Source organism: Eptatretus burgeri, chromosome 3, assembly GCF_056783735.1.
Source record: "Eptatretus burgeri isolate ZD-2024b chromosome 3, Ebu_testis_v1, whole genome shotgun sequence".
NCBI lineage: Eukaryota > Metazoa > Chordata > Myxini > Myxiniformes > Myxinidae > Eptatretus > Eptatretus burgeri.
In genome coordinates, this window is record NC_140963.1 from 8,414,526 (window position 1) to 8,442,025 (window position 27,500).

The 27,500-nt window shown below is 42.5% G+C and overlaps 1 protein-coding gene across 1 annotated transcript in view; it reads right to left on the reverse strand.

Annotated features, from left to right (window-relative positions):
- LOC147029369 (polyunsaturated fatty acid 5-lipoxygenase-like) overlaps positions 1–27,500 on the reverse strand; it is a 133,933-nt gene that overhangs the window by 96,988 nt on the left and 9,445 nt on the right. The window contains exons 3-5 of the mRNA XM_085872371.1: positions 12,470–12,671; positions 5,297–5,378; positions 2,485–2,607 (exon numbers count right to left, since the gene is read on the reverse strand). Of these exons, the coding sequence (XP_085728497.1) occupies positions 2,485–2,607; positions 5,297–5,378; positions 12,470–12,671 (407 nt within the window). The remainder of the gene's footprint in view (positions 1–2,484; positions 2,608–5,296; positions 5,379–12,469; positions 12,672–27,500) is intronic.

Genomic DNA, 27,500 nt, shown 5'->3' on the forward strand with positions numbered 1-27,500 from the left:
TTTGACCTAGGATAACCTCAAAAGTAATAAGTGGTTGAATTCATTGACCTTATGTGCAAATCCTGTTCAAATTTCAAGTCAATTGGATGAAACTTGAGGATTTTAGAAAATTTGGCTCAAATTGGCTGATTGGCCTATTTAGACCTTTTTGTTTGACCAAATTTTACGACACTTGAATGTGAGACCATCAGAGGGTAGATGGCATTATTCTCTGAAAATTTCAGAATGACCAGTTGAGCTGTTTGGGCTGGAAGTGAGTGGACAGACAAACACACAAACAAACGGAGGTGAACAACATACTTGTCAAAAATATAAATAAATTTGTCCAAATAACAAATGGAGTAAAAACTGAGTACTCCCTCCCTTCGGTACCTGGCAATGACGTCATGAATCGCTGGACATGGAATTGAAAAGGAGCGGTGTACAACAAGAAAAACAAATGGAGTGAAAACTGAGTGCGCCTTTTCGGTGGCACAGGTCATCGCGGGTGTCTTCGGCGCCCAGTGATGACGTTATGCAGCACTTACCTAAAGATGTAATAGGCGAGGATGCTGTACAATAGATTGTTCAACATGGGAGCAAGAGGAAGTTGAAACATTTTTAAAAAAACAATACAACCAGATTAACAGGCCAGGTGGAGCAGAGCTCAAACAGGATTGTGGAGGTGTATATAGACAATTGGTTGGCACCATCAGAAGGAGTGCCTTTGTTCATTATCCTCGTCGAGGAGAGGGTATTGCATTTGGATCTGTTTGTTTGTTTGTTTGTTTGGCCGCACAGAACTTAAGAGTTTTTCTCTGCAGCCAGTTAGCGGATTGAGACGAAATTTTCATCATTGCAACAGCTACTCATGTGGAATGTATTATTGATAATTATTACGTCATAGGTCACGTGGTGTGGCAGCGATGTTGGAAAAATGGAAAAACTTTGAAAAAAAATAGAAAAAAATTGAAACTGCACACGGCAAGTACTCCTCATGGGAAATAAGTGTCTTTTAATGACATCATAGATACCTTCGTTAAGACGTCAAAATTACATATGAATAACGCTACATCTGATCAGCATGAAAATTTTTTGAGGGTCATCTCAGGATAAAATGGTGCACAGACAAAAAAATTAATGACGTGATCGGTCACTGGATTCGGCAGCCATAATGGTTTTTTTTTTAAAAAAACATTTAAACATCTTCTCTGAAGAGGCTGAACAGATCAAGGAGAAACTTTATACGTATGATGACCTATCCATGAGTAACAAAAGGTTCACACATATGATGTCATTGGTCACATGGTTTGGCAGCCAGATTGGATTTACCCAAAACCTACAAAAAAATCTTCTCCAGAATGGCTGGATATATCGAGGAGAAACTTCACACAAATGTCCCCCAAGCCTTGGGTGTACAAGTTTAAGAAATAATTGATAGGTGACAGAGTTTGGCAGCCATGTTGGATTGAAGAAAAATATTAAATAATGTTTCTCTTAATCAAATCGACATGAAGCTTCATCATTATGATCTCGTCGTAATGGGGAATACATGTTCTAAATTTCAACTTGGTCAGACACGAGGCATGGCAGCCAGAGTTATTTAATATTTTTGATCTTGGTTCTTTTTGATACATATATATATATATATATATATATATATATATATTTTTTTTTTTTTTTAATAAGGCTCACTTGGCAGTACCTGAATGGGTTTGAGGGCAGAGGAGTCGCAGCTGAAATGTGAATCCGATCCAGGTTCCTCCTGATAACTTCATCCTTGTTTTTTGCTTGTTCGGGTTCCTTCTGATTACTCAAATGCAGGACTGTACCGATTTGGTCTTGCATTTGTGTCGCCTCAAGGTGGGGGAGGATATTACAAGTCTCCACCATTTGCAGTACAGTATTCCTGTCCCCATGTTTTGAATTATAAGCAGAAGGTATGTTTTTGATTCAAGCATGTAACTTGGGTTATTTTTGTTTGCCTGTACACCGCCCAGATTAAGGTATGCATCAGAACAACGTGTTGCATGGTGAGAACAAGATCGCCCGAAGGATGGGTACTCTGCCAGTAAATATAACCAGGCTAAATATTTTAATTTTATGACAATTTTAAAATTATTTGCTGTTGCACCCTTTTTGTGATCTCACTTCCTGCCATCTTGATTTTCAGCACATGCATTGAAACAGAAATGGTGCGATGATGATCATTGGTTAACAGCACTTTCGGACAAATGGGCTCATACATTAATAATGAGTGTGCATTATTGTCATTTTAAACAAAAGACTGGGTTAAATTTGAAGTACTCATAGATCTCATACTGTCATCCTCTTTCACCTGGGTTTGTATGAAACAGTTGCAGTTGAAGATCATTCTCTCTCTTAAAAATAAATAATAAAAAACATTTTGATGGCCACTTGAGAAAATGTAGAGAAAATGATTAATTCATGCAGAGTTTAGTTTCAAGTTTCTCATCAAAGCTTTAAATAAAAAATGTAACTTACATCTGCTGCAGTCCAACGTTCTGGTCCAGTCGGTGTTCATCTGGGCAGCGGACCTCACGTGGAAGATCTCTGGCCGTCTTAGCCATGATAGTTAATGGTTGATCAGGCTCCCACACATCCCACCTATTACAAACATACAGGAGATGGGCATTCTGCATTTAAAAAAAAAACAAAACATTCCCAATAATAATTTTCCCAGTGCTCTTCAAGTTTTTAATTTGTATTCATCTACGCCAGAGTGACCGCAGAACAATGTAGGGCCATCGCAGGCGAGTGGCCCCTGAACATTGTTCAAGTCGATCGGTATACAGTATTCAGTGACAGTGCGGATATTGTAGAGTGCTCGCAAAGTGGCTTAAGCACCCCCAACTAATCAGTTGATCGGGAATGGCTCACTTGGCATGTGATTAGTGATCACAAAATCGCCATTTGCCACACACCTCCCAAATGCGCCCAAAATATCAAATATGTCCGAATTGGACAAATAAACACATTTTTTGCAGTTGGAACGTTTTTTTCTGGAGCATAAATTTTGTAATTTGGGTTAGTTCAAGAGATTCTCAAGGTTATGGCATGTGCACAAATGAAACTAAGCCACGAACGCTGGCGTCTCCGGGTGTTTATATGCATTGTAATATACCCAACGATTCGTAGCTATGAACAACAGACATTCGATAATATGACTTAGGAAAGTAAAAAAAAAAAAAAAACCTATCGTTAAGAAAGCGTTGCGGCCTGTTCCGAGTCAAGACATGGTTGAGCAGGCCAAAAACATGATGGCTTCAGACACCAGTGAGGTCACCTCGGATACGCCTTAAGACCCCATCAAGAGCAAGGTGGTCGAGGATGCGTCTGATAAAGGATATCATTAAATAAGGCCATTAATTATCTTCAAAAGGGGTGTTAAAATTAATCCAAACACTCAATTCTTACTCATGCACTTCCTTAGAGTTCCCTTCGTGTGCACGCAAAGTTTCATGGTACTGGAGATATGGACACACACACACACACACACACACACACACACACACACACACACACACACACACACACACACACAACCCTTCATTTCATTGATGGGAATATTCGGGAGCTAGGAAGTGGGGGAGAGAGAGAGAGAGGAAGGGGGAGAGACAAAGGAAGGTGGAGGAAGCAAGGAAGGGGGAGGAAAGGGGGGAGGAAAGGGGGGAGAAAAGGGGGGGAGAAAAGGGGGGAGAAAAGGGTGGGGGAGAAAAGGGGGGAGAAAAGGGGGGAGAAAAGGGGGGAAGAAAAGGGGGGGAGAAAAGGGGGAGAGAAAAGGGGGAGAGAAAAGGGGGAGAGAAAAGGGGGAGAGAAAAGGGGGAGAGAAAAGGGGGAGAGAAAAGGGGGAGAGAAAAGGGGGAGAGAAAAGGGGGAGAGAAAAGGGGGAGAGAAAAGGGGGAGAGAAAAGGGGGAGAGAAAAGGGGGAGAGAAAAGGGGGAGAGAAAAGGGGGAGAGAAAAGGGGGAGAGAAAAGGGGGAGAGAAAAGGGGGAGAGAAAAGGGGGAGAGAGAGCGAGGAAGGGGGGGGGAAAGCAAGGCCTCGTCACACGTCAATACACTTTGGGAGGGAGCGAGGAGAATGGTGGAGAAATCGAGGTAGTGTGGAGGGGAATGAGGTGTTCTGAATATGTATTTGATAGTGGGACTTCACAGAAAGCGGAGGGGGTAGGGGGGATGGTCCCCTTCAGCAGGCATTCGTGCTGGATTCAACAAAATCGGGTATGTTAAAATAGCACATTCAAACAGATCATACCAAACAATGCTCGGACACCACCCAGAGGGAGGAAGAGGGACATGGGTGGGAAGGAGAGGGATGGGGTTATGAGAGTGAGAGATAGAGATAGAGGAAATGAGAGAGAGAGAGAGAGAGAGAGAGAGAGAGAGAGAGAGAGAGAGAGAGAGAGAGAGAGAGAGAGAGAGAGAGAGAGAGAGAGAGAGAGAGAGAGAGAGAGAGAGAGAGAGAGAGAGGGAGGGAGAGGGAGAGGGAGAGGGAGGGGGAGAGGGAGAGGGGGAGAGAGGGAGAGAGGGAGAGGGAGAGAGAGAGAGAGAGAGTGACCGTTATTGACGCAGTCTCTTTCCCACCACCTTCTTCAACACGTTACATTAATTTTTTGAAGCTGTTGTTTATGTCCTTTAGGATGTCATTAAAAACAGTAAGTTTCCTGTTTGGAATGATTTAAAATTTTGGTTGACTGGCAGACAGAATTTTTTGAAAAATCTCATTCCTTTCTGTGCATGAGCAATTGAGACAAATTTAAAGCTAAACTACTGCTCAGCTACAGGTTCGTGTTCCAATTTGTGTTCAAAATGCAACATTCAATTGAAATTAAGTTGTTTCTCGATCAAAAATTTATGTTTGTGGACAGACAGACAGAAGTGAATCAATTGCTTCACCCCACTTTTCGTGTCACATGCGTGGGGAAATAATACCTGTGATTACACCCAAGAATCAATCATCGAAATCCAATTAACAAATCATTTATGAACAAGCACACAATAAACTCTCCACTGAATGAATATGTGGAATGTAGTCCAGGTTCACAAAGTGAGTGACCAAACTGAATGATGTCCATCATCTGATTCGGTGATGTCATACACACCAATAGATGATGTCATGATTTTTCAACAAGAAAAAAAGATGTTGCATGTGGCTCCTGTTACTCATGAAGTTGAAAAGATGAACTTGTGTACGTGCAGTTGTTGCTTGCAAGATACAAAGAGAGAAAATAAAACATAAAATATGGTAACATACAACTTGCATTCCAGAACGTGCGATGTGACAACCAAACTCACTTGAACATCTCCTTCCTTCTCTGCTTCTCCTCCTCTCGATGGGACTTCAGGATCGCCTGATGTTCATGCTGTGGGAGAGAGGCTGGGAGGGCAGGAGCATGTGGAGTGAATAATGATGATTGTCAGACTTGGAGTGTATTCAGTTGTAAATAAAACAAAAAAATCTGAGATTGAATGATAATTGTTAAGGAGGTTGGTGTCAGCTTTACACAAAACTCAATCACATGTGTCAAGAAAATGAATATACAGTGTGCAGAATATTTTTGGCCACAAGACAAAAAACAAATGCTGTTCCTTGGGGGAAGAGGGTGGAGGGTGTTATAAAATGATAGAAGGTTAAGGATGTCATGCGATTAATGGTGAGACAATGTACAACACAGTGAAGCTGCTTGACTAACAGAGGTATTGATAGAAAAATACCGACTGAAAAAGAACAACTTTGAAAACAATTGCTGAATTTGGAAAAGACGTCAATTAAAATGGTGGATTCACCAGCAAGGATTTTTTTTTCATTATTATTTATTTATTACATTTTGTAAGAAGAAGAAGGCACTTCCAACCAAAACTAAAAAACTAGATCAACTCCTCTAATTTGAGCAAACAAGCAACAGCAGACCCAGTCTCAGGCAACGTTTCGCCAGCTTCATCGGGCACAATAGACCACGAGACGTCATCTTGTGAGTGTGCGTGTGAATACATATACATATATATATATATATATATATATATATATGTATATGTATATATATGTATGTATATATATATACATACATATATATACATACATATATATACATATATATATATATATATATATATATATATATATATATATATACATATATATATATACATATATATACATATATATATATATATATATATATATATATATATATATATATATATACATATGTAGATTATATCAATAAAAAATATAAAAATAAATATATAAATATATATATATATATATATATATATATATATATATATAAATACACATACATATTACTAAAATATATATATATATATATATATATATATATATATATATATATATATATATATATATATATATATATATATATATATATATATATATATATATATATATATATATATACATATACATATATAGATATATATCAATATATATATATATATATATATATATATATATATATATATATATATATATATATATATATATATATATATATATATACACATACATATTACTAAAATATATTTACATACATATTACTAAAATATATATATATATATATATATATATATATATATATATATATATATATATATATATATATATATATATACATACAGTGTTCAGCATAAATGAGTACACCCTGACAGATTTGTCAGAAAACCTTTTGTTTCCTTTCAGAATCCATATTTTCTATGGGATACTACACTACAAAATACTCCCACAAATGTGGGCCATTGATTGCAAACAAGATTTATTAATTTGCACACACAAAAAAGGAATTTTCCTAACAAATTCATTAAAGACCATGTTTCAAAAATGAGCACTCCCCAATGAAAGTCTTGGGAGCAAAGCTAAATTTTAGACTACAAATTTCTAATTAACAATAATTCAACCACAGGTGAGTAATTATTCATTAAACAGGTGTCCAGCAGACAGTTGACTATAAAAGGGTGTTACTTAACAAAGAAAACCCCTTCCCATTTCATGCTGTCAGCAATGGCACCACATGGAAGAGAAATGTCACAAGACCTGAGAAAGAAAATAATTTCTTTACACAAGGAAGGTGAAGGCTACAAGAAGATCAGCAAAGCTTTACTCATCAGTCAGAATACGGTAGCAAAAGTGATACAAAAATTTAACAAATATGGAACTGCAACCATCTCACAGAGATATACAGGCCGTCCACGGAAGTTAACACCTCGACAGGAGCGTCTTCTGATGAGAAGGGCTGAAGAAAATCGCCATGCAAGTTCTCTGCACTTAGCTAAAGTAGAAAGCCAAACTGGGGTGACTGTTTCCCGTGACACAATACGGCGTACACTGCAGAGGAATGGCATGCATGGGTGTCGTCCACGAAGGAAGCCTCTCCTAAAGCTCATGCACAAAAAATCCCGCCTAAAATTTGCCAGGGCCCATGCTAAAAAACATTTATCTTGATCTCATCACTCCAGAGTATAGAGTCCCAGTAGTCTTCATCTTTTTTAGCATGGGTACGCCGTATTGTGTCACGGGAAACAGTCACCCCAGTTTGGCTTTCTACTTTAGCTAAGTGCAGAGAACTTGCATGACGATTTTCTTCAGCCCTTCTCATCAGAAGACGCTCCTGTCGAGGTGTTAACTTCCGTGGACGGCCTGTATATCTCTGTGAGATGGTTGTAGCTCCATATTTGTTAAATTTTTGTATCACTTTTGCTACTGTATTCTGACTGATGAGTAAAGCTTTGCTGATCTTCTTGTAGCCTTCACCTTCCTTGTGTAAAGAAATTATTTTCTTTCCCAGGTCTTGTGACATTTCTCTTCCATGTGGTGCCATTGCTGACAGCATGAAATGGGAAGGGGTTTTCTTGGTTAAGTAACAACCTTTTATTGTCAACTGTCTGCTGGACACCTGTTTAATGAATAATTAAACTCACCTGTGGTTGAATTATTGTTAATTAGAATTTTGTAGTCTAAAATTTAGCTTTGCCCCTAAGACTTTCATTGGGGTGTACTCATTTTTGCAACATGGTCTTTAATGAATTTGTTAGGAAAATTCCTTTTTTGAGTGTGCAAATTAATAAATCTTGTTTGCAATCAATGGCCCACATTTGTGGGAGTATTTTGTAGTCTAGTATCCCATAGAAAATGTAGATTCTGAAAGGAAACTAAAGGTTTTCTGACAAATCTGTCGGGGTGTACTCATTTATGCTGAGCACTGTATATACATACATATTATTAAAATATATAAATACATATATGTATATATATTTTAATAATATCTATGTTGAGATGTATATACGTAAAAGCCAGTAGGCGACATGGGTGGTCGCTACATAATTGCATACTAGTCATACAGTTTTTGACGGATCCGGTTGAAAATTTTTGACAAAGAGGTTGTTTATAGTGTGCATAAAAGCCTGGAAGGCGATTTTTGATTTTCGAAAAAATATATTTTTTAGGATTTTTCAAAAATTTCAAAGTCCCGTTGTTCGGCAACGGTGGTGTCCATAGCAACGGTGCTCAAAAGCATAGAACTAGATCCGGGTATGAACCTACCTGTCAAGTTTCATCAAAATCGGTCGACTCCTCTGGCCTCCAGAGCTGTCCATTACATACAGACATACAGACAAGCCGGTAGGCGACATGGGTGGTCACGACATAATTGCATACTCGTCATACAGTTTTTGACGGATCGGGCTGAAATTTGTTGACAAAGAGGATGATTATAGTGCGCATAAAATTCTTGAAGCCGATTTTTGATTTTCAAAAAAATTAATTTTTTCGGATTTTTCCAAAATTTCAAAGTCCCGTTGCTTGGCAACGGTGGTGTCCATAGCAACGGTGCTCAAAAGCATAGAACTCGATCCTGGTATGAACCCACCTGTCAAGTTTCATCGAAATCGGTTGACTACTCTGGCCTCCAGAGCTGTCCATTACAAACAAACAGACATACAAGCAAACATACATACAGACAGACGGAAAAAGTGAAAATAAGGGTACTCTACGACCACCCAACAAGCCGGTAGGTAACACGGGTGCTCGCTACATAATTGCATACTAGTCATACAGTTTTTGACGGATCGGGCTGAAAATTTTTGACAAAGAGGTTGATTATAATGCGTATAAAAGCCTGGAAGCGGATTTGTGATTTTCGAAAAAATTGATTTTTTGGGATTTTTCAAAAATTTCAAAGTCCCGTTGCTGGTAACGGTGGTGTCCATAGCAACGGTGCTCAAAAGCATACAACTAGATCCTAGTATGAACATACCTGTCAAGTTTCATCGAAATCAGTTGACTCCTCTGGCCGCCAGAGCTGTCCATTACATACAAACAAACATACAAACATACATACAGACAGATGGAAAAAGTGAAAATAAGGGTACTCTACCGACCACCCAACATACAAACATACAGACAGATGGAAAAATAGCACCGCAAAGCGGGCGTAACCCCTCAGCCCCTTGACGCAAACTAATTTCAAGATGGTGGCCATATTGCAACTCGCAGCACGCCCATTTTCGAAAGGAACCTTCCTCTACTCAACCCCAACATACCCTGCAAAAATGGATTTAATCGGACATGGCGTTCTCCTCAAAATCGACGGAAACCAATTTCAAGATGGCTGCCATGAGGGCCACATTGAAAATCGCAGCGCGCCCATTTTCGAAAGGAACCTTCCTCTCCTCAACCCTAACATACCCTGGAAAAATGGATTTAATCGGACAAGGCGATCTCCTCGAAATTGACGGAAACCAAAAGTTGACAGACGCCCGGACGGACGCCCAGACAACGCCTGTGACGACAATACCCCTTTAGCCCAATTCGGGCTGAGTGGTAAAAAGTGAAAATAAGGGTACTCCAGCGACCACCCAATATATATATATATATATATATATATATATATATATATATATATATATATATATATATATATATATATATATATATATATATATATATATACACATACATACATATATATACATACATATTATTTTTTTTAAAGTATATATACATATAGATGCATGACGTTGGCAGATTTCCAAGCAGATGGAAAATGACTGAGGGCAAACAATAGGGTGAAAAGAGCAGAGAGAGGATGTACAAAGCAGCAGAGCAGGTTTTTAGGACATGTGAGCTGATGCCGTCCAGTCCAGTGTCAGAGTCGAGGGTTGAACGAACCTTCTCCACATTCTCAGCTGCAAAAGACACAGTGTCCAGGAGCAGTTGGTATGACAGGGAAGGATGGGTCCCGAGAGTGAGGGGTTGGGGACACAATATTTAGAAGCAAACACAGAATTGAGGCATTCAGCCTTCTCAGGAGCAGAGTTGGTTGTCATGCCGTTTGAAGAGGGGGAAGGGATGAAAGGGTAGCATACTCCAGAGACAAACTCAACAAGGTGCCACCAGGTTTTAGAAGAGGGAGACAAGTTTGAAAGTTCATTTTTTGAGGTTGGACAGATGTTGTTTTCTGGCTCTCATGAGAATGTACATGCACTTACTGAGTACTTTTAGGAATGCACCAAGATTGCTTTTGGTTGGATTAGCATTCCAGGAAGAGAAGGCAAGTTGAATCAGAGTAACTGCTTCACCACAGGATTCAGTGTACCATTGGTGGAAAGAAGGGTAGGTTAAACGATGACGAGATGAAATTCATCTGTGCATTACAGAAAGCAGATTTCTGTGAAAGAATTCCAAGGCTGAGTTAACATCAGGGGCAGTAGAAATGGAGACCAGTCCTGAAGAGCGATGACTCCTTGCATTCCTGTGTCAATCTGCTCGAGTGAAACGTCAAACTCTCCAGCATTGAGACAACACTCTGACATTACCAGATGAATGTTGACTTTCATCAGCACATGATAACACTTTACCTTCAGCTTTATCCACCCACCCAATGTGCACATGTTATAAATACAATAGATCCACCCTTAACATGATGCTGAATGGTTGAGTATGGTTGTTAAATGCAGTAAATATTGCAATGTACCATCATAAAACATGCCAGAAGGAGCAAAATGTAAAATTTCCTTAACACGTGTAAAATGTCACTCGTATCTTAAGGATGAGGGTGACATTCTTTTCTGCACAGCATGTGTGGAAGAAAATAATCATATTAATGTACTTTCCTTTGTAATTGTTGCTGGTGTTTTATCAATATAATTTTATGCTACAAGTTGAATTGGCTGTCAGTGATGTTTTTCCTTTAGCCAAGAGTCTTTGACCTAAATGTTGATAAAAGGAATGTCTTGCTATGTAACAAAGTGACCTGGTTGATAACAGCAACTTTCGCTGTGATTCTGTCATTTGCTTTTCACCTAGAAGACACGTATTGCAATTGGAGTTCTTTGGCTAAGGCTTAACAGCCCCCTCCACTCTCCCATGAAAGCATATAAATACCAGAAATTGCAATCTTGTTTTATTGAAAATCATTGAAGATGTTTTACAATCTCGGTGGCTTGTGCTCCTTGGTACTAGCCAAGTACCAAGTATAATAAAACTCTCTGATGTGATGTACTTTCATGTTGTGGCAAGTGAATTAATCGGTGTCTTTCATTTGAGTAACAGGATTTATATTGAGTCGGTTAAACGGTTAACTAAAAAGTAAGAACAAACAAGTGGTGCCAGGCACAACAAATCCCGGCCATTTAAGGCATAAAGTTATTTTGGGGATAAAATTTAAATTTGATATATATCCTTAACCTGAATGTTGATTATAAGGAATAGAATAAGGAATATTTTAGTCTTAGTTTGAAGTCAATTAAACCATTTTTGACGAAGTTATGAGCGAAAAAGATTTTGACCTTTTCGTGACCTGACCTTGAACTTTGACCTAATTGGACCCAAAAGTTAATGGGGTCGTCCAAGGTTCATTACCCACTTGTGGATACAATTTGACAGCGTTTGAGCCAGCCATTTTCCCGTAAAGTTGTATGTTCGTAACCATGTTTTAGTTTTAATGGAAAATTTGTAATTTTGACCGATGACCATGACCCCCAAAACTTCGGACCCAACCGATCTTCACAAATATGCATTTTCACGATAGCAATGGGTAGGATTATAAGTGACAAATAGAATAAGGTTCACTATAAGCTTAGTTTGAAGTAAATCAGATCATTTTTGACGAAGTTATGAGCGAAAAAAGATTTTGATCTTTTCGTGTCCTTGACCTTGACCTTTGATCCAATTGGACCCAAAAGTTAATGGGGTTGTCCAAGGTTCCTTGCCCACCTGTGGTTTGAATGTGATAGTGTTTGCTAAAGCCGTTTTGCTGTAAAGTTGCTAACAGACAGACAGACAAACAAAGAGACAAACAAACCGGACGATTACAATATCCCGCTCCCTCCCTCCGGGAGGGGGCGGGATAGTAAAACGTTAAGAAATAAATTCCACAACAGCAAGCTTGTGCCAATCCCAATGGGAAGGTACTTGGTTGAAAGTTTCAAATCCAATGATGGTGAAAGTTTTACCTGTAGCAGTACGAAGCTCCAACATCGGATTGTCCCCCAGAAGCCAGCAGTATCCTGGGAAGTAGGTGATCTTCCCTCCAGAATCTTTCACTCGCACAGATTCACAGTGCCAATCATCCGACATCAGGAATGTTTCCTTTTCAAATCTCACCAGTAAAATCTCACCCAGTTCATCAACACTCTCTACCGTGTAATCATCCACCTGTGTGGGGGAGGAGGGGGAGAGGTGATCCAAGCAAAAACAATTCGTCAGTGATATTTGGTAGGGGAGGGAGAAAGAAGGGAGGTGGCTGGGTTAGGATTCAGAATCTGGATTCAAAAAAAATAGAGCTGGCATGCATATAATACTTCTCGGCTCTCCCAGACATCCACACAATATACGAGATGTGGCCTCACGAAATTCATATAAAATGTTAACACCATCTCTTTTGATTAATAAATAATCACTCTCTGAATACAACCAAAAACCCCATTTGCACGACCTTCAGCTGCCTGGCATTGTGCTGCCTACTTACCTCCCGTAAATATTACCACCCCCAGATCCTTCTCTTGTGTGACACGCTCCAAAATTACCCCTTGCATCATCTGTCTATATATATTACTAAAACTCTCATCTTGTATGTATGTATGCATGTATGTTCCCAAAATACAGCCAAACGGTACACAATAGCACAAAAATTTTAGGGCCATCTTACTCACCATTCTCCTGTGGTGTGCAGTATCAAGTTTCATTCAAATCGGGCAAAGAAAAAATTATGAAACAAGTGGTGGCAGGCACAACAAATCCGCCCATTTAAGGCATAAAGTTATTTTGGGGATCAAATTTAAATTTGATACATCCTTAACCTGAATGTTGATTATAAGGAATAGAATAACGAATATTTTAGTCTTAGTTTGGAGTCAATTAAACCATTTTTGACGAAGTTATGACCGTAAAATGATTTTCACCTTTCAAGGCCACGTAAGGTCAAAGGTCATGGTGTCAAATGAAAGCCAATAAAGGACTTGATATATGTCTTCCATAGTAAACACACATATTCCTAACCTTTTTTGATTTATAATGGAAAATTTGTAATTTTGACCGATGACCATGACCCCAAAAACTTCGGACCCCACAGATCTTCACAAATATGCATTTTTCACGATAGGAATGGGTAGGATTACAAGTGACAAATATAATAAGGTTCACGATAAGCTGAGTTTGAAGTAAATCAGATCATTTTTGACGAAGTTATGAGCGAAAAACGATTTTGATCTTTTCGTGACCTTGACCTTTGATCCAGTTGGGGCCAAAAGTTAATGGGGTCGTCCAAGGTTCATTGGCCACCTGTGGATTAAATTTGACAGTGTTTGCTAAAGCCGTTTTGCCGTAAAGTTGCGAATAGACAGACAAACAAACAGACAAACAAAGTCATAGACTGGTACTTACGAAATCGTCAACTTGACCTCTGACCTTGTTTAATAAAAGCTGTCTCTAGAGAAGGTAGCGACGCAAACCAGAAGTTTCTACGATGATTCTGTACCAAACCATCAAAATCGAATGTTTTGGATGTTTGACCTCACCGTGACCTTGACCTTTGAACGATTTTTACCGAAATATAATCAGCACTAGCCATCACCCTCCTGAATCACGTGGTGTAATTTGACATTGGTAGCTTCTTCCGTTCTCGAGTTATCATTTTTGGATGTTTGACCTCACTGTGACCTTGACCTTTGACCGATGTTGACCAAAATCTAATCAGCGCAAGCCATCACCCTCCTGAATAATGCGGTGCAATTTGACATTGGTAGCTTCTTCCGTTCTCGAGTTATCATGCCAACAAACACACAACACACAAGCAGAGTCCGGAAGTGATCAATATACTTAGGAAATCTTTAGATTTCGTAAGTAACAAACCGGACAATTACAATATCCCGCTCCCTCCCTCCGGGGGGGGGGGGGGATAAAATAAATTCCCGATTCAGTCAAGTACTCTTCGGGAGAATTTGATCAATGCAAACAACCTCAGCGGTATAGTTTGCTGGAGTTATCTTTTTTTTTCTTGAAATGATTTTTTCATCAACCACTGTCACAACAGGAGTCTGGTGTTATCTATTTTCATTGTTCCTTCCTATCCCCAACACCTTCCACTTGCTGAGATTAAATTACATTTGCCAATCTTTTGCCCAATCCGTGCAAGTGTCAATACTTTCCTGAATCTGATCACCACTCCCTCTGCTATCCACCTGACTTCCAAACTAGGAAAGCTTACTCTTTTCCCCATTATCCAAATGGTTGATGTAAATAATGAATAGTAATGCTCCGAGTACTGATCTCTGAGGTACCCCGCTACTTACATCCTCCCAGCAAGACATCCTCCCACTCACAGAAACTCTTTGCTTCCTATCACTATTGCAAAGACATTTTCAATCCAATTAGCTACCTGACCAGCCACTCCACAAGCTCTCACTTCGGCTACCCAACTCCGATGTGGTACCTCATCAAATGCATTCTTGAAGTCTAGATATACTATGTCCACCACCACTCCCTCATCCACCAAATCAGACACTGCTTCAGAGAACTCGAAAAGATTTGTGAGAAAGGAACTGACTTTGGTTAACCAATGCTGACTACCTTTAATTAGTTTGTATTTCTTTAAATGATTCCTCATCTGGTCCTTAATTAATGTCTCCAACACCTTCCCCACAACTGAAGTCAAACTTACAGGTCAATAGATTCCCAATTCTTCTCTGGATCCTTTCTTAAATAATGGTGTTACATTTTCTCCTCTCCAATCCTCCAGTACTTTTCCTGACTTCAGGGAACTATTGAAAACATCCGTTAACATCTCGCTTACCTGTTCAGCCACCTCCATCAATACTCTCGGGTGCATATTATCTGGCCCCAGAGCCTTGTCTTCTCTTTGATTACCTGGCTGTTCCTTTACTTCCTCCATTCCAACCTGGATCTTCTGTAAAAGCCTTTCTTCACCTCCTTGATAAACACTTTCAGCTACTGGCAATTCTCCTGACTGTTCTTGTGTAAAAGTTGAAGCAAAACACGTTTAATAAGCCTGCCATCTCACTTTCATCACTAACCACTCTCCCGGAGCCATTCCTCAATGGGCCGAAACTGGTCTTAACCTGTTCTTTTCCCCTGATATACTGAAAGAATGCCTTGCTGTTATGTTTAATATTATTAGCCATGTCCTTCTCATACTCTATTTTCGCTTGCCGAATTATTTTCTGAACTTGCCTCTGTTTACTCCGATAGTGATATAAATCTAACACCAGTCCTGGTATTTTAGACCCAATAAATGGCTTCTGCTTCTCCTTAATAGCGTTCCTTATCTCACTACTCAACCCACCCTGGTCTCTTTCTGCTGAGAGTTTTACACCTCATTAGAATGTACTTACTCTGCACTCTAAACATTTGCTCCTTAAAGGTTTCCCATTTCACTGATGCCGATTGTCCTTTTGATAGCTTCTCCCAATCGACATCACCCAATTCTCTTCTCATACCCTCAAGGTTTGACTTCCTGAAATCGAATTGCCTTGCTCTACTATCCTGAACTCTAACCCTTCACAGAATCTTTGCACACACAATGTTGTGGTCACTTGCTTCTAAATGCTCCCTGACCTCCACCTCCTCCACAATATTGGGATTGTGACTTAAAAGGAGGTCGAACACTGCATTCCCCCTCTTGGGCTTATCGACAAACTGGGTCAAAAAGCAATCCTGGACTAAATCTGGGAAATCCTCATCTGTTCAGCGATTTCCCTGTTCCTGGACCCAATCTAACCTTGGCAAGTTAAAATCCCCCGTAAACCATACTCTTCCCTGACCACATGCCCTTTTGAATTATTCATGTACTACTCCTTCCTCCTCTTCCTTCATGCCTGGAGCCCTATAAAAGCATCCCACCAGTATTTTACTGTTGTTACAATCTCTAATCTCTCCCCATACAGAATCCTCCACATTAATTCCTCCATAACATCACCCCTTTCTCTATCAAAGGGCGGAGGATCTCCTGGTGAGCCAATGGCCATCCATTTATAGTGCCAAACTGTGTCTGTGGATATCCTCCTGCAGTTGGGTTACTTTTTCGTTTTTTATTTTTGAGGTTGGTGGCAGGATTTGCACTCTGGCAACCGTAAAAACCCTTTAATCCACAAAACACACACAAAAAAACGCAGAGATCTAAAAACCCACTCCGTAGGAGTCCCTCCTGTGCGGCTGCCTGACCTTCGCAGGGCAGATAACCGGATAACGGGATTGGGGCAAAACCTTCGGGACCCCACTCTGATGATAGGAGGAAAACCACGGGGTAACCTTCCTAGGTCAGATTGAGGTAGTATGTGTCATGGTGGTGCGGTGCTTTGGTGTCTTCCACCAGAAGGCGGTCTCCTTGGGTTAACCTTCAGGTAAGTGCCTGGAATGTTCTATCCCAAAAAGAGGATGATCACCTGTCTCTGTTATCATCTGAGCTCAAGCATTTGAACATCGGTATTGCAGCTCTCTCTGAGGTTCGGAGACCGGATAGTGGAGAGATCATGGCGGGTGGTTACACCAACTATTTGTCTGGTCGCTCTGATGGTTACCATGACCAAGGAGTTGCTGTAGCTGTTTCCAATAAGCTGACTCCAATGATAATTGAGGCAACACCGGTCAACGAGCGTATTATGAGACCAAGGATTCGTCACTCCTTGGGTGTCGTTTCCCTGATCTCTGTATATGCTTCGACTGAGGCGAGTGATCTCAATGTGAAGGACGCATTCTCTGCCATGCTCGAGTCTGTGGTTCATCAGTGCCCCGGGCAAGATACTCTTCCAGTCTTGGGGGATTTCAATGCATCGACTGGAACTGACAGGGATCGCTATGAGATGTGTGTTGGTCCCAATGGGTTTGGAACTGTGAACCAGAATAGCACCAAGTTCCTTGACTTTGCAAGAAGTCATGGACTTAGGGTGGCTGGTTCATGGTTTCAGCACCCAAAGGCTCATCACTGGACTTGGTATTCCAATGCTGGTGGTGTGGAAAAGGAGATTGACCATGTGCTCGTTGATGATTACTGGAGGACGATCCAGAAGTGCAATGTCTACCGGAGTGCTCAGTTCCTCATTACTGACAATAGGATTTTAGTCGCAACTCTGAAGTTGTAGCTAAATTTCCGGGAGAATGGTACCATTCCAGCCTTGGCTGGATGTTGACAAGCTCAAGGATGAGAGGGTAGCTGAGGTGTTTGCAAACAGGCTGAGTGGGGAATTGCGGAATCTGGGTACTTTTGGAAATCCTGTGGAGTTGTGGAGTGCCTTCAAAACCACTATCCTTGATGTTGCCGGTGGATGTCTTGGAACTCAGCGAAGGGTGAAGAAGAATTTTGTCTCTCAAGGGACACTGGATACCACTGAGCAGAGTCGCAGGGCAAGTGGGCTCCTGACAGAGAAGTCCGAAGTGAAGGCCTGATTGGCCGGTTACTTTGAGCGGCTGCACCAGGCTGATTCACCAGCTGATGAGATGGATGTCAAGGGTGTTACTTTCCCTATTGCTGACCCTCCAATCAACTGTGATCAACCTTCGTTTGTGGAAACACAGGCTGAACTGAACCGGTTGAAATAGGGGAAAGCAACTTTGATCTGTGGCACCCATGCTGAACTTCACAACGATGGTGGAAATGCAGTACTCATGTCACTGCATGCAGTTCTGTGCTCTGACTCACAGAGGGGGCTTGTTGTCCCTCTCTGGAAAGGGGATGGTAATCGCCAGGACTGCAGCAACTACCCAGAGGTGATGCTGCTCTCAGTGTCGGGCAAGGTTTTTGCTCAGATAATTCTTGATAGGATTCACCAACATCTACTTGAGCACCAGCACCCAGAGCAGTCAGGCTTAACACCAAAGAGGTCAACAATTGACTGTATCTTTGCCCTCCGTGTGCTCACAGGATGCAGACGAGAGTTTCGGAAGGTGCTGCTTGCATTCTATGTTGATCTCTGTAAAGCGTTTGATTCAGTGAATCGTTATGCCCCCTGGAGTATTCTTGGGCTTCAGGGGTGCCACCAAAACTGATCAACCTGATGTCCACACTTTTCTCTGATGCTTGCTGTGCTGTCAGATGTGGTGATACCATCTCCGACTTATTTCCAGTTGTTATTGGATTTCGTCAAGAGCCTGGTGGCTTGGGATTCTCGGGGTCCTGAGTTCGAGTCCTGCTGGCCACTGAATTAACATCAGGGGAGTTGACTCAGCCTTTCATCCTGCCGAGGTCGGCGAAATGAGCACCAGTATACTGGTAATTATCCCTGCGTGCCAAAGGCAACAAAAGGGTTGGCGTCAGGAAGGACATCTGGCCGTAAAAACATTGCCACAAGAAAGGGTACCATGAATGGAGCCCGCAAAAAGCTGACCCCTGCTCAGGGATAAAGGATTTAAAATGGTCTAATGATGATTGGATTTTTCACTGGAGTTGCGACTGGAGTTGGTCAGGGGTGTGTACTGGCCCAAAAGTTTTCAGCGCTTGTGTGGACTGGATTCTGGGGAGGATGTCGAAGAGATGAAGCGGCAGTGCATCATTTGGGAATGTCAAGATCTCTGACCTTGATTTTGCAGATGATGCAGTCATCTTTGTGGAGACTCTGGATCTCCTATCCGGGGCTCTTGAGGTGCTGAATGAGGAATCAGAGCCACTGGGATTCCGGGTTTCCTGGGTCAAAACTAAGATCCAGGCTTTCAATGACATCGTGGATGCTGCTATCTTGTCTGTACCTGTTTATGGCAAGGATGCTTTGGTCACAGAGAAATTCCCTTACCTTGGCAGTCATATTCATGTCTCTGCTGGCTGTGAGCCAGAGATCAATAGACGTCGGGGTCAGGCCTGGTGAGTCATGGATTCACTGGAGCATGGGGTATGGCACTGCCGGTACCTGTGCAGCAGGAAGAAAGTCCGGGTCTTCGGGTCCTTAGTGCTCACAGCCTTGTTCTACGGATGTGAGACTTGGACTCTGACCAGGGATCTGAGACGGAGACTTAATTCCTTTGGTCCCAGGTCTCTTCGGAGAATCCTTGGCTATCGCTGGTCTGACTTAGTGTCCGAGTGGTTGCTGAGAAAGACTCAAATGAGATTTGTTACCTGCATAGTCTGTGAGCGTCAGCTGTGGTTGTATGGACATTTAGCTCGTTTCCCTGATGCTGATCCTGCTCACCAGATTCTCAGTGAAGGAGCCTTGTGAGTGGAGGAGGCCAATGGGGCCTCATGGTTGCAGCAGGTTGATCAGCATCTCAAGGAGATGGGGATGGACCAGGCATCTGCCTGGGGGATGGCCAGACAGACACCCCATGGCGTATCGGCAGAAACTCGATGCAGCAACATGCTGCTCTGGCGCATGCTCCCACACCTGATCTGATCTTTCTCTTGATGCAATGCTGTCCATTACCCAGATTGCTACTCCTCTTATGCTCTCCTTCCCATCACAGCGATACACCTTTTGTCTTCGAATCCTGTCCTCCATTTGCTCTATTCCCTAACCATGTCTCACTTATTGCAACTATATCATACTCCTCACTATGTACTTTGGCTTCAAGCTCTTCCATCTTCTTATTTAAACTACTGGCATTGGTAGAGAATATATTTAACCTTTCCCTTCCTGAAATTATATTTTCTTTCCTGGCCTCACTAATCACAATTACATCATCAGTTCCTTCCTTAATGGCTTACGCATCCTCCGCTGACAGAAAAAAGCCTGAATCCCTTCCTCAATTCTCAATGCAAAACCTTGCTGCCCCCTTTTTATTAAAGACACAGCCATCAGGCTGGAACACTCCCCTTGTCCCTGAAATGATTCCCACTGCCACTTGAATTGTAAAACCTTCCTCCTGACACAATTCTTCCAGCCATTGGTTAACATCTATCACTCTGCTCATAATTTCTACGTCGTTTCCTAATTTTGGGAGAATCCCAGAAAACATGACCTCACAACCCTTTGCTTTCAGCCACTTACCCAATATCCTGTATCTATTTTTCAAAACCTCTGAGTAAACTTTCCCGACATAATTTGCTCCGAGGTGTACCACAAGCAACTTCTTCCTCCCATGACCCGATACAATATTGTTTACCCTTCCTTCAATATCTTAGCTCCTGCTCCTTCAAAACTGCACAAAATTATATGTCAACCATCCTTTCTACAGAATGAAGAATCCACATATTTAATTGTCTCATCACCCACAAAAACTGTCTCCCATACCTCATTTACACCAATTTATATTGCTGCACAGTCACCACTACCAACACCCACTGCACCGTCACCACTGCTTGCACCCACTGCATCTCCACCACTGCCTGCAATACCAAAATTGTATTTTTTTGTTCAGTACGAGCATGCTGGGTGAGACTATGCGATCTCGTTTGGCATTTCTAGTCTTTTTGCAGTCCAAGATGGCTCGTTGGTCCATTGGAACATATTTCATCAGTCTTCATGGCCTTATGGCATACCTGCCAGCTGTTACTGCTTGAGCATGAGCTTGCCATTTCACCAAGCCCAGATGTGCTTGGGCGACGGCCGGGATCATACGTTTGTTATTATTATTACCAAAGGATACAACAACGACGATGATTGTTATTATTCGGATTAATTAATGTATGCTTTGTTAGAATGTTATCATTCTTTTTGTTATTTATTTTGTAATAAGAATGCCATGCCATGGAAGGACCTATGAAGCTGCTCCATTCACCTTAACAACGCGTGGGTTTAAAACATGGGAATTCTTTTGTCATTTTGGCGAATCACATTGCACATTAGAAAACTCCAGGAGAACTTCACAAAAAACGTCTCACTATCCAGGGCACGCACGCACGCACGCACTTTATAGTGGATCTGAGTTTTAAGAGGTCAAGCAGAGAGAAGAGCAATTGCCGTCAAGACCGTCAGCCATTCAAGACCAAGTCAGAGAAAAGGACCCCAAGGCTATGGAAGTGTGAGAACGCTCGATAAACTCAGCAGCAATCAAGTCTAATCTGCAGTATATTGTTACGAATTTGGAATTCAATTGCACACAACATACAGGTTCCCTTAGTCAGCTATGTCGATAAGTGTTTGTTCCCTAGATAGCTCACCTTCCATTGTTTAATGGGCAGAAATCGATGAAGTGCGCTGTGATTCAATTTAATAGTTAGAGAGCGATCCCATCACAATGGAGAGGCTCACCCCCTCTTCTGCGAAGAGGAAGAAGAGCCCTCCCACCCTGAATCACGGGACGGAAAAACTCCCTCCCACCCGCGGTTGTGCGGGCACGGGGCGATGAGCCATGCCGGGAGGGGGGGGGGGAAGGGCGGAGGTGAATAAGGAAGAGATCCTCAGTTGGTTCGTTGGGTTGTTCAGTCGAGATTCGGCTTCTGCTTGGCTCGGGTTAGGGCTTTTTGAAAGCTTTTTGCTTCGACTTGGCTTTTCAGCAGGCCTTTGGGTTCTGCTCGGCTCAGAGTTCTTGGTCCTCGCTTTGTTCATCGGCAGAGAGTTGAGCTGGTTGCTCGGCTTGAGCTGCTGGTGGTGGCTTCTTGCTCTTGGTTCGTGTTGTGAGAGGCTTTGTTTATCGGAAGAGAGTTGAGCTGGTTGCTTCACTGGCTCTTCTTGGTTCGTGGAGCTCTTTGTTCTCCGCTTGGTTCCCGGCTTGGTGCGACTCATCGGCCTCATCTTGAAGGTGGTTCCTCGGGGAAGCGACGCATCGACGCCTCGTCTGACCAGCATGTGTTCAGAAGTGCGAGAGGATTCGCTGGAGCTCGGGAAGGATCGCGGCTCACGGCGATTGGATCCAGCTCGCTCTCACTGGAGCCCGGGTCCGAACAGCTTGAAGACCACACGAGGTGGAGAGGTTCGAGATAGGTTCTGGGTTTCAGCTCATCTGTCCTCTGAGCTGGAGTCCATTATTAAAGGCATCAGCCACTATTTCGTGTGTGTGTGTGTGTGTGTGTGTGTGTGTGTGTGTGTGTGTGTGTGTGTGTGTGTGTGTGTGTGTGTGTGTGTGTGTGTGTGTGTGTACACGAATGTCAGTGGGCCCCTCTAATAAGTAGGAAACTGTTTAATGCTTTGTGTGCTGTAAATGATTGCATTGCATTTCGTATAGTCGGTATAGTTCTGCTCTTACGTGCTTCCCTAGTTCCCCATTATTATTAATAAATACCCTAATTGTTAAATGTTTTCAGCTCGTCGCGTCGATTCTTTCATTGACTGAGCATGTCGTGTGTTGGGAGTTAGAAAGCCGTTGGTTTGCCGTAAAAGGGGGACATTCGGACCGACGGTTCTCGGCGATTAAGCCGCTCGGAATCGCGCAGGGGACAGGCTCGCTTAAGCGGCTTGTTTCGTACGAGTTCCGTCGAGGGTGAAATACCCCCAGTAGTTGGATCACGTGGGTATTTAGGTAAATTGAAGTTGGCAATCGACCCTACCCCACGTGGTCTGCCCATTGGCATATTTTGGTTCTAGCACAAGTACCCGTCGGCTTCGGAGTTATCCAAGCGGCGATCTATATTCCGGGCGATCGGTCGGGCCGACTCGACTTACGGCTCCGTCAGAGCGGTCGGCTTGTGGCTGACGCACCGGCACCGTAACAATATATATATATATATATATATATATATATATATATATATATATATATATATATATATATATATATATATATATATATATACACATATACATATATACAGTCATCCCCCGTTTATCGGGGGGGTTATGTTCCAAACCCCCCCCCCCCCGCGAGAAGTGAAAATCCACGATGGATGCCTCCCAAAAAAAGACTCGTCTGGTCTGGTCGGCTTGGCAGTGATTGGATTTGAGGTGCCAGAGATCGACTCGTCTGGTCTGGTCGGTTTGGCAGTAATCGGGTTTGAGGCGCCGGATATAGACTCGTCTGGTCTGGTCGGTTTGGCAGTGCTCGTCCAACCGCAGCAAACCTTTTTCCTTCCTGAAGCATATCGAGGACCTTAACCTTCTCCTGGAGCGTCAGGACCTTCCTCTGGCGCTTCGGTTCCTTGCCAGAAGCCTTAGAAGGTGCAGGGCGTTTGGGCGGCATCGTAGGGCTTGGAGAAAAAAAACGTAGAAAATATTCGAAGTTCACAAGCGAAACTTTGTCTCGTGTGTAGTGTGACTGGTCGAGCACCACGCGTTATAATTTATTGCTGCAAGAGTTATATTTTATATATTATTACCGCGATATACCAGAGGAATCCGCAGAAAAAATTAGTTAGGTTCCAATGGAAAACCCATGATGAACCGGGGGCGTGAAAGGTGAACCGCGATATAGCGGGGGATTGCTATATATATATATATATATATATATATATATATATATATATATATATATATATATATATATATATATATATATATATATATATATAGATATATATATATATATATAGATATATCTTTTTCTTTCAACTCGCTCCCGTTAGGGGTCGCCTCAGCGGATCAACCGTCTCCATTTCGCTCTATCCTCCACATCTTCCATTGACACTCCAACCACCCGCATATCTGCCCTCACCACATCCATGAACCTCTTCTTTGGCCTTCCTCTTCTCCTCCTGCCTGGCGGCTCCATCTTCAACATCCTTCTCCCGATATACTCCGCTTCCCTCCTGTGCACATGTCCAAACCATCTCAATCTCGCCTCTCTCACTTTGTCTCCAAACCCTCCTACCTGCGCTGTCCCTCGAATATACTCATTTCTTATCCTATCCATCCTCGTCACTCCCAACGAGAATCGCAGCATCTTTAACTCTGCCACCTGCAGCTCCGTTTCCTGTATTTTTGTTAGTGCTCCCGCCTCCAAACCAGACAACATAGCTGGTCTCACTACCGTCTTGTATACTGTCCCCTTCACTCTTGCAGCTACCCTTCTGTCACAAATCACTCCTGCAACTCTTCTCCAACCACTCCATCCTGCCTGCACTCTATTTTTCACTTCTCTCCCACACTCTGTGTTACTTTGGACAGTTGATCCCAAGTATTTAAACCTATCCACCTTCCCCACCTCAACTCCTTGCAACCGCACCATACCACCACCCTCCCTCTCATTTACACACATGTACTCCGTCTTACTCCTACTGACTATCATTCCCCTTCTCTCCAGTGCGTACCTCCACCTCTCGAGGCTTGCCTCAGCCTGCTCCCTACTCTCCCTACAGATCATGATGTCATCCGCGAACATCATAGTCCATGGAGACTCCAGTCTGATCTCGTCCGTCAACCTGTCCATCACCATTACAAACAGGAAAGGGCTCAGAGTCGATCCTTGGTGCAATCCCACTTTTACCTTAAACCGGTCCGTCATTCCTACCGCACACCTCACCGCTGTCACACAGTCCTCATACATATCCTGCACGATCCTCACATACTTCTCCACCACTCCCGACTTCCTCATACAATGCCACAACTCCTCTCTTGGCACCCTATCACAAGCTTTATCGAAATCCACAAACACACAATGTAACTCTTTCTGGCCTTCCCTATACTTCTCCATCAACATTCTCAAAGCAAACATCGCATCAGTGGTGCTCTTTCCTGGCATAAACCCATATTGCTGCTCACAGATCGTCACCTCTCCTCTCAACCTAGCTTCCACTACTCTTTCCCACACCTTCATGGTGTGGCTTAACAACTTTATCCCTCTGTAATTTCCACAGCTCTGCACATCACCCTTATTCTTGAAAATCGGAACCAGTACACTTAATCTCCACTCCTCCGGCATCCTCTCACATTCCAAGACTTTATTAAACAATCTGGTTAACAACCCCACTGCCATCTCTCCTAAGCACTTCCATGCCTCCACTGGTATACAATCTGGGCCAACTGCCTTTCCACTTTTCATCCTCTTCATAGCAGTCCTCACTTCATCCTTACTGATCCACGCCACTTCCAGATTCACTATCTCCACCTCTTCCAACCTTCTCTCTCATTTTCTTCATTCATCAGCTCCTCAAAGTACTCCATTACACCTTCTCAACACACTCTCCTCGCTCGTCAGCACATTCCCATTTGCGTCCTTTATCACCCGAACCTGCAACACATCCTTCCCAGCTCGGTCCCTCTGTCTTGCCAATCGGTATAAATCCTTTTCCCCTTCTTTTGTATCCAACTTCTCATACAGCTCGTCATATGCCTTTTCCTTGGCCTTTGCCACCTCTCTTTTTGCCTTTTGCTGCCACTCCTTGTACTCCTGCCGACTTTCTTCATCTCTCTGACTATCCCACTTCCTTTTCGCCAACCCCTTCTTCCTTATACTTTCCTATACTTCCTCGTTCCACCACCAAGTCTCCTTATCTTCCTTCCTCTGTCCAGATGTCACACCAAGTACCTTCTGAGCTATCTCCCTCACCACTTCTGCTGTAGTTGCCCAATCATTCCACCCATCTTTACCACCATCCAACGCCTGTCTCACCTCCTCCCTAAATTTCACGCAACAGTCTTCCTCCTTCAGCTTCCACCATCTGGTCCTTGGTTCAGCCCTCACTCTCTTCCTCAACCTCACCTCTAAATTCATCCTACAGACCACCAATCGATGCTGTTGAGCTACACTCTCCCCTGCCACCACCTTACAGTCACTAATCTTTCAGGTTGCATCTCCTGCTTAAGATGTAATCCACATGTGTGCACTTTCCTCCACTCTTGTATGTCACCCTGTGTTCCTCCTCCTTCTTGAAATACGTATTTACCACTGCCATTTCCATTCTTTTTGTAAACTCTACCACCATTTGCCCTTCCACATTTCTCTTGTTGAGACCGTACCTACCCAACACCTCCTCATCCTCTTTATTCCCTTCCCCAACATGCCCATTGAAATCTGCTCCAATCACCACTCTTTCATCCTTGGATACACTCTCCACCACTTCATCTAACTCACTCCAGAAATCCTCTTTATACTCTATCTCACACCCCATATGTGGGGCATATGCAATGATGACATTCATTATTACCCCTTCAATTTCCAACTTCACACTCATCACTCGGTCAGACACTCTCCTCACCTCCAATACCCTCTTGACATAATTTTCCTTCAGGATTACCCTGACACCATTTCTCCTCCAATCCACACCATGGAAGAACAGTTTGAAACCACCTCCAATGCTCCTAACCTTACTCCCCATCCACTTGGTCTCTTGTACACACAGTATGTCCACCTTTCTTCTCTCCATCATATCAGCCAACTCTCGCCCTTTGCCAGTCATCGTCCCAACATTCAGAGTTCCAACTCTCACCTCCACACTTCTACCCTTCCCCCTCTCCCACTGCCTCCGGACTCGCCTTCCCCGTCTCCTTCTCCTCCTTCGCCCAGCAGTAGCACAATTTCCACTGGTACCCTGCTGACCACTGGAACCGGTGGCGGTCGTTGGTAACCTGGGCCTCGACCGATCCGGTATGGAAATTCGTTTTGTTGTCCGCATTATGATTTGGCATAGGCTTTTACACTGGATGCCCTTCCTGACGCAACCCTGGTCGCCTCTTACGACACACAGGGATATGGTACACCTATTCTAACCGGGGCATACACCGGGCCCAGTATTTCGCCGACCTCGGAAGGATGGCAGGCTCAGTCAACCCCCTGGTGTTTGAGATAGATATATATATATATATATATATATATATATACACATACATTAATTCAGTGTCCCAATGGGGATTGAACTCAAGACCTTTTGTTACATACACATATATATATATATATATATATATATATATATATATATATATATATATTATATATATATATATATATATATATATTATATATATATACATACATACATACATATATATATATATATACATACATATATAAATATATATATATATACATATATAAATATATATAGATAGCCTGGTGTTGGCGCAGTGGTTAGGGCAGCGGCTTGGGATCCAAAAGGTCCTGAGTTCAAGCCCCGTTGGGCCACTGAATTAATACACCAGGGGGTTGACTCAGCCTGTCATCCTTCCGAGGTCGGCGAAATGAGCACCAGTGTACTGGGCCGGTGTATACCCCGGTTAAAATAGGTGTACCATATCC